The sequence below is a fragment of the Excalfactoria chinensis genome, chromosome 2 (assembly GCF_039878825.1).
Source record: "Excalfactoria chinensis isolate bCotChi1 chromosome 2, bCotChi1.hap2, whole genome shotgun sequence".
NCBI lineage: Eukaryota > Metazoa > Chordata > Aves > Galliformes > Phasianidae > Excalfactoria > Excalfactoria chinensis.
This window is the reverse complement of record NC_092826.1, coordinates 9,638,839-9,647,484: the sequence shown is the minus strand read 5'-3', so window position 1 is coordinate 9,647,484 and position 8,646 is coordinate 9,638,839. Positions and strand designations below refer to the sequence as shown.

Genomic DNA, 8,646 nt, shown 5'->3' with positions numbered 1-8,646 from the left:
ACCGCCGGGGAACCGTACTGGGGAATGGATGGGGCGGGGGTGCGGGGGTCCTCCGGGCCGGCGACCTGCTTTCCTCCCCAGGCTTCTGAGCTTAGAAATAATACAAAATACTCATATAGTCCCCACTTTGTGTGTGGGGGAAGGGGGGTGGGAGGTGAAGAAATAAATGCGAAATAAATGATACATGAGAAATCGGAATAACATGTATATCTTAGATGGGTGCCCGCAGGTGCGGGTACTGAGGCGGGAGGAGCGCAGACAGCGGTCCCGCGGGGCCGGGAAGACGCGATGCGGAGCGCCCCGTCGGGTGTCGGCTCCGCGCACCTCCGGGGATGGGCAACGGGGAAGGGGTGACCCTGGGGTGGAGAAGGAGCTGCTGGGTGGGGGGCTGAGGAGAGAGAGGGGGGAGGTGCAGAGCCTTCGGGGGTCACCTTGCAGCCGCCCCCCACCCCCCCCCCTCGCAACCTCCTCCTTCCTTTTAATCCGCCGGGATAACGAAGCAGCGACACGGGCGGGGGTGCGCGAACCACGGACGCTCCTTTGTGCCGGTAGCTGGCAACCGCCCCGCCCGCAGCCGCGTTACGGGGGGGGGGGGGGGACACGAAGCGTGAACCTCCCCTGCTGCCGTCGGGGGGCAGCGGGAGGAGGAGGAGCGGCGAGCGAGGAGGGAGGGAGGGAAGCAGAGAGGAGGGAAGCAGAGAGGAGGGAAGCAGAGAGGAGGGAAGCAGAGAGGAGCGCCCTTTTCATCCCCGCTCGTATTTTCTCTCTTTTTTTTTTTTACTATGTTTACTTCCGACCTCTCCTTGTAGTAAGAGAAAAAAAAAAAACCAACCGCTGCTCCGCATCGCCTCTCCCCGGCCCCTCTCCCTCCCTCCCGCCCGCCCAGCTCCGGCTCGCAGTGCCCGGGAGTGGGGGGGGGGGAACAGAGCCCCGCGGCCGCCCCCTCGCGGCTCGCCCTCCCCGTGCACGGGCGGGGACGAGCGGGAGGGAGAGGAGGCGGCGACGCGCACCGCGGGAGCGCGCACTCGCGGGGCCCTGCTCGTGCTCCCGCCCCCGCTGCATCTCCCGCCCGCCCCTCGCCCCTCGCCGGCGCTTTAAAGGAGGAAAGCAACTTAACTTCTATTGTACCGGACGGAGCGCGCCGCGCCGCCTTGGACCGTACAATCTGCTGCACGCCGGGAAGGCGAGCACTCTCTCCGCTGTATTATTTTCTCATCGTGGTGGGAGGAAGAGATCTACGTTCTCCCGGCGTTTTGGCTCCTTTTTTTCGCCCGTCTTCTCCGGCGGTTCTTTTTATATTTTTATCTCAAATTTCACGATTTTGTTGTTCCCCGCACCGCCCGCAATTATAGCCTCGCTCCGTCTCGCAGCCGGCGCGTTGGAGGAGCCGGTGAGTCGCGGGGCTCCGCTTTACCCATCACTCGATCTGCCGCGGTCGGGCTGACAGCGCGGGGCCGCGGGACCGCCGGTGCCTCCCGGGGGACGCGGCGCTGCGCCGGGCATGGCGCGCCCCATCCTTCTCCGTGCGCTCGGCTTGGATATAATTTTATTTTTTGGGGGGGTGGGGGAGGGCAAGAAGCATTTGCTTCTCCAGCGTACGCAAGACAGGTTATGTTTCTTGCACGTATATACGTATATATGTGTGTGTGGATATATATGTATATATGAGAAATTTGGCAAAGTTTGCCCAGCTCCGTGCACGGCCAGGTGGGTGGCTGGGGAACAGCCCGGCTCTGCGCTGGGAGCTCCCGGCCCTTCCCGCCCGTTTCCCGATGCCGGAGCTGTGCACCGGGTGAGCGCGGAGGCTGCGGGAGCTGTACCCGAGCGGAGCCCCTCCGGAAAGCCGCGGGGAGAGTGCTCCGGGCGTCCCCGGGAGCTGACCCTTCGGTGGACGGGGTCGTGGCTCCCGGTCGCCCCGCTGAGCTGGGGAGGGGGCGGGGGGGGGGCGCACGAGGGGTCGTACCTTTTTTTTATAATAATTATTACATTATTATTGTTGTACTTTATATGTATGTATACATATATATATATGTATATATATATATGTATATATATATATAAAATCAATCCGACTGCGCGGAGTGCCGGGAGGGAGCGCTGCGCGCCGAGGGGCGATCTGCCCCGCTATAGGGGCCGGGGAGAGCGGATCCTCGCGGCCCCGAGCGAGGCTCACCCGGCCCCCCGTGTCCCCCTCCCGCCCGCAGGCAGCAGCCGCCGCGATGCCGCTCAGCGCCAGCCTCCCCAGCAAGAACTACGATTACGACTACGACTCGGTGCAGCCCTACTTCTACTTCGAGGAGGAGGAGGAGAACTTCTACCTGGCGGCGCAGCAGCGGGGCAGCGAGCTGCAGCCGCCCGCCCCGTCCGAGGACATCTGGAAGAAGTTTGAGCTCCTGCCCACGCCGCCCCTCTCGCCCAGCCGCCGCTCCAGCCTGGCCGCCGCCTCCTGCTTCCCTTCCACCGCCGACCAGCTGGAGATGGTGACGGAGCTGCTCGGTGGGGACATGGTCAACCAGAGCTTCATTTGCGACCCGGACGACGAATCCTTCGTTAAATCCATCATCATCCAGGACTGCATGTGGAGCGGCTTCTCCGCCGCCGCCAAGCTGGAGAAGGTTGTGTCGGAGAAGCTCGCCTCCTACCAAGCCGCCCGCCGGGAGGGGGGACCCGCTGCCGCCTCCCGACCCGGCCCGCCGCCTTCGGGGCCGCCACCTCCTCCCGCCGGCCACGCCGCCTCAGCCGGCCTCTACCTGCACGACCTGGGAGCCGCGGCCGCCGACTGCATCGACCCTTCGGTGGTCTTCCCTTACCCGCTGAGCGAGCGCGCCCCACGGGCTGCCCCTCCCGGCACCAACCCCGCGGCTCTGCTGGGGGACGACACACCGCCCACGACAAGCAGCGACTCGGGTGAGCGGCGCCCACGCGTGTCGGGGACCCCGAGCGTTTCTCCTTCCCGCTGCTCGGGGACCTCACCCCGCTTCTCCCCCCTTGCGCGTACCGCTCTGTTAAATGCCACGTTAGCGAGGCGCTCTGCGAGTTTATTTCCTGGCAAAGCTGTTTTCCCTCCACCCTTTTGAGGAAAGAAGGAGTCAAAAAAGAAAAAGAAAAAAAAAAAAAAAAAAGAGGGAGGGAGGGAGAAACTTTCATAACGGGGTCAGAGCCTGAGGTCTCCAGCGCGGGAGCGGACGGAGCGCTTCCCAATGACACCCGCGGGTCGGGAAGGAGTTAACTGCAGCCCGAGAGCCGCGGGGAGAATGCGGGCGGGGAGGTGCCAGTGAAAGTGGCTGCGAGCAGTGACTGAATGGGGCTGGGAAAGTTTTAGAAATGCTTCCTTAGGTATTTGACAGCGTGTTCCGCTCGCTCATAAATTTGGGTTGAAAGCGACTTGCTACTCAAGCAGTTCAGCCTTCGGGTTTTTAGGTTTTTTAGGGGTTTTTTTTTGTTTTTGTTTTTATTTCTGGTGTTTGGTTTTTTTTGCTTAGGTTTTCCACAAATTAGCAGATCAAGAGAGAGATTGAGAAAATGTCTCTGAATACACATGTGTGTTAAGTAAGCTTTCTTTTGAGGCGTGGCCAAAGCCTTCTAAATCCTTAATTAAGGGCAGCTTGAGTCTGGGAGCTTTATTGCGCTGCGCTGCTGACAGCCGAGGTTAAACTTTGCTGCTATCTCTGCACTCGCAGTTACGCAAGAGCCGTGCAACTTTTGAAATCAGGGAGCCAGAGTTCCGAGGGCAGTCCTTGAAACGCTGCTTCCTTAAGGGAAGGGCTCTTGGGTAGGGAATGGGGAGTCTTGCAGAGTCTGATGGTTTTAAAGTAGGTTTTTCAATGGGTTCCTTGCTCCGTGGCTTGGAGTAACCTCTTGTCAGGCTGTCCTGAGAGTTTTTGCACAGATCAGCTCATGATGCTATTTTTTTCCCATGCAGAAGAAGAACAAGAAGAAGATGAGGAAATCGATGTCGTTACATTAGCTGAAGCAAACGAGTCTGAATCCAGCACAGAGTCCAGCACAGAAGCATCAGAGGAGCACTGTAAGCCCCACCACAGTCCACTGGTCCTCAAGCGGTGTCACGTCAACATCCACCAGCACAATTACGCTGCTCCTCCCTCCACCAAGGTGGAATACCCAGCTGCCAAGAGGTTAAAGTTGGACAGTGGCAGAGTCCTCAAACAGATCAGCAACAACCGAAAATGCTCCAGTCCCCGCACGTCAGACTCAGAGGAGAACGACAAGAGGCGAACGCACAACGTCTTGGAGCGCCAGCGAAGGAATGAGCTGAAGCTGAGTTTCTTTGCCCTACGCGACCAGATACCCGAGGTGGCCAACAACGAGAAAGCGCCCAAGGTTGTCATCCTGAAAAAAGCCACAGAGTACGTTCTGTCCATCCAATCAGACGAGCACAGACTGATCGCAGAGAAAGAGCAGTTGAGGCGGAGGAGAGAACAGTTGAAACACAAACTTGAGCAGCTAAGGAACTCTCGTGCATAGGAACTCTTGGACATCACTTACATACCCCAAACTAGGCTAAGACTATGATAAAATATTAGTGTTTCTAATATCACTCATGAACTACACCAGTACATTGAGTATGGAACTATTGCAACTGCATGCTGTGCGACTTAACTTGAGACTACACAACCTTGGCTGAATCTCCGAACGGTTTGGCCAGAACCTCAAAACTGCCTCATAATTGATACTTTGGGCATAAGGGATGATGGGACATTCTTCATGCTTGGGGATGAACTCTTCTACTTTTTTTCTTTTAAAATTTTGTATTTAAGGCATTTTTTCTTAAGAGGATTCCAAATAGAGTCGTCCCCAGATTGCTGTATATATTTACACATCTTCTTGCCATGTAAATACCTTTAATAAAGTCTTTATAGAAAAATGTGCAACATTAATACACAACAGTTGTGGCAACTGGATTTATACTTGTCTTGAACTTGTGTGCCATAACATTTCACAGTTTTGTTTTTTATTTAAATACATTTTTTTTTCTTTTAAAAATGATTTTTATTTTGTTTTTAGATAAATAAATATTTGCCCAAAATATAATTAGCTAAATCCTGTGTTAAGACTTTCCTTTGTTTTTTCCCTGTTGCCATTAGATGCTTGTTTCCTTGACATCCCTCTCCTTGTCATCGGGGCGGTGACTTTAGAAAAGTCAAACTGGGTTTAGATGAGAAGAAATTGTAGTTTTGAAGCTTAGTGGCGAGTTTGGCTTCTTTTGTCTTCCTCACGCCTCCTCTTACCTCCAGTAGATGAAACCAGTGTTCTTGATGCTTTGCCAACTCAGCTGTGTGCCCCAATGAAGGTGATAGTGATCATGTCCATCTTGTCCATCCATGATCTCTGCTCAATGAAAGTAAAGTGGAGCTGCTGTGTTCTTCACACAAGCCCAGAGTATGGGATCTGCATTCTTTCTGAATAAGCTTAATTATGTTTTAGGGGCATGACCTTTGTTCTGCACTGGGGACCCGGCTGGCTATGTATTTCGAGAACTGCTTTGTAGTGAGCTCACCTTAATTGCTTCCTGTTTGATTTTGAACAGAAGTTTAATAGGATAACAAAATAAACTGAGGTGGTAAGTGTTGACGTTGTTAAAACAACAGAGCCGTTTCCCCTTTTAAGTGCTGAAATCAGCAGAGCTAACCTTCCTAGGTAAACACCCTAACACTTTATTAATGTGAAGAATTACAGGGGATTTCAGGGAATACTGAGTTCAAGGACAGGGAACGGACAGAACCACACTTGTAGCAAAGGAAAGGAAGAGAGATTTCTTACCAGGAGAACGTGCCTGACAGACTCTTAATATGTGTCTGTCTCTATTACATGGCTTTTACATTCAGGAACTGTCTCATGATCGGCTTCAGATGGGCTGTAAAGCACTTACCTGACACAGCTCCAAAAATCAGATTTGAACTTTTTCTCCCCTCTTTCACCCACTTAACTCAGCCTTGATCAAAATTTGAGCAAGAAATCAATGACCCTTGGATTTGGAGGAAGAAACTGCTTTTACAAAAGCCGAACCTTACATTCATCCATTTTCATAATTCCCATTAAATTCTTATTTGCTTGGCTTCTAACCAGGTGAGCAGCTGCCCAATAATACCAGTGCCAGCTACCAAACGGGAACAGGGGGTTTGGGTCTCCTGCTGCTCTCAGGCTCAGAGCACGGTGCGGGTGGACATGGGTCAGGGAGAGGAGATAGCAACTTATAGATAGAGCAGGCGCCAAAGGTTTCTGCCCTGAAAAGCATACAATAAAAGTCCCGACAATTTTGCATGTGGGACATTCAAAAGGAAATGAACATCTAAATCCCATCTGATGAGGTGTTTTAGGTGCTGGACTGAAGATTTCTTGGGAGAAACATTATTCTGTTAGAAATCTGGGAGAAAGCAACATTTTTTTCTTCCATTTGCACTACCTGTGTGCAAATGAGTTCATAGAAGCAGTGTAGTCGCATTTTTCAGTGTGTGATTCAGACATTCAGAACGATGTGAAAGTATTAACATATCTAAACTGTAAATCAGGACTTCTTCCAGCTCCGCATCGCACAGAAGTTCTGCCTTGTATTAAACTGGTTAGCTTACCTTAATACAGATTTGTCTGTACCTATTCTAGATAGTGGTTAGGAACAGAAGTCAGTCCGAAGTCAGTCATTGTCCAAGAGTTTCTGAGTGCATCCCCATCCTCTGAAACAAAGTGTAGATCCACCCATGATCTTCAAAAAACTCTGTCACCTTTGGGTTCGTTTTCATGTTAGCAAAACTCCCTTGCTTCTTCCCGTTAAATGCGGTTAGACCACAGTGATTAATAAACCTCTCCATATTTGTCAGCTTCTTAAATCATTTGGAGAATATATATTTTGTATTCTGTCTGCAGAAGCTCCTCAGTCCTTGATGCAAAAGACACTCTCATTTAGTTAATTTCTTGAGTTCACCTTTCATTTGGGCAGCAGTTCCACTTGCTGTTTCCTTATGGACAGTACACCAGATGATGAACATGACCCCAGATTGCCACTCCAAAAATGATTATAGATTTGTGGTATGAAGCTTCATATTTAATGGTGTTCCTTACTTCAGAGGATTTTGAGGTACCTAATTAATACAGTGGGAAATAAGTGTCTGCTGTTCCTGTTTAGGGGAAGGGACTTCCATTTTCCAGTTCAGAATGAGAGACTGGGACATTAAGAAAACACAGACATCCCACAGGAGTTCTCAGGCTGGATTCAGTTAGTAACGTGTTGTATACAGGCAGAGAAGTGTTGGGTTTTGCTGCTGTTTTGGAGCAATAAAGGGGAAAAGTTTCTAAAAGAAACTTCTCAGTCTTGAAATAAGCATTTATAGCACTTGCCAAACAGCTGTAACAAAACGCTGCTTGAAATATGAGGAACGTTTTTTATTTCATCTCTTTGCTCCTTCACAGGAGATTCCAAGCCACTTCTGTCCCAGAAAAATCATTAGGCAAAATTTGGCTTTGAAGGAAACCAAAGTTATCATCTATCCTCACTGTTCACATTTAATCACATTGATTTTTTGAGTTCCAGATTCACTTTTTCCTGAGTATAACTTCTGACTTTCCAGCCAACTAATTGTCTAAATGGCAATGTGAATGTAGAATGTGTTGGTGTAACATTGGGATGTTCAAAAGCACCTGTGCTGGCTTTGTTCAACCCCATCGATGTGATGTCTGTGAGAAATCCAGGTTTCTTCAAGGGAAACTGATCCATTCCAATGGAGGATGTTTTTGGAAGTTTGATCACCGCCTCTAAAGAAATCCCTTTCCTTGTTGCTGCTGTGAGCACTACTGCTCCTTCAGCACTTTGCAACCACTGCGGGCAGTGGGAAGATGACAAGCATTTCATCAGAGCTGTATTAAAAGGAGAATTTCAGGCAAGCGGAATAGAGTTACTGTACGCTGGAAAAAAGCCAGGCCACTTCAGTTAACATCTGAATTTATTCAAAGCGGAAGGTAGAGGTGGTTGTTTTGCCTACAGAGATGAACAATCTTTCAATAATGCTGGATTTTTTACCTCGTTTTTGGATTGATCTGCATTAGAGTCATCTGCCAACAGATTATCAGAACAAACCTGAAGGATATGGCATCCTAATACAGCTAGACTGCTTGGGAAGAGATCGAGGATTTACTTCCCAGCTCACTGTTTTGCTATTTCCTCGTTTTAAAGGATATATGTGGCAGCTTCTGAAAAAGTGCTCTGCTGACTGAGAACAAACTCTGGCTTCCCCTTGAGGTTTCCATGCAAACTAGGCTCAAAACCTGCCTAGTAAAAAAAAGGTCGAGAAATGAGATAGATGAGCTACAAAGGCTGGATTTCATTTCCAGCATGAGTGTTTGACATTCACCAGCATTTACGTACCTTGGTATCATTTAGTCATCTTGAGCATGGTTGTACAGTCACTGGGGACACGCAACTGAGAGAACGTTATCCAGGATTCAGAATGACAGGAAGTAAAAAGACTTTTTTTTGTTTGGTGTTTTCCCCTTCCCTCCCATCCCCACCCCCCCAAATTTTTATAATATTCCTGTTCACCTTCTACAGAGAACATCTTCCTGACAGCACAGGACTCAAAGGTGTGAATAATGGAACCCATGAAGAGCTGGAGCTCCATCTTCCTAGGAAATGAG

At 50.3% G+C, this 8,646-nt stretch overlaps 1 protein-coding gene across 1 annotated transcript; it reads left to right on the top strand.

Annotated features, from left to right (window-relative positions):
- Nucleotides 1-1,037: 1,037 nt before the first annotated feature.
- Nucleotides 1,038-5,058, top strand: MYC (MYC proto-oncogene, bHLH transcription factor). Its single transcript, XM_072329176.1, has 3 exons — nucleotides 1,038-1,390; nucleotides 2,205-2,907; nucleotides 3,923-5,058. The coding sequence occupies exons 2-3, from the start codon at nucleotides 2,220-2,222 to the stop codon at nucleotides 4,483-4,485; spliced, it is 1,251 nt and encodes a 416-aa protein (XP_072185277.1). The 5' UTR covers nucleotides 1,038-1,390; nucleotides 2,205-2,219; the 3' UTR covers nucleotides 4,486-5,058.
- The last annotated feature ends 3,588 nt before the right edge of the window (nucleotides 5,059-8,646 follow it).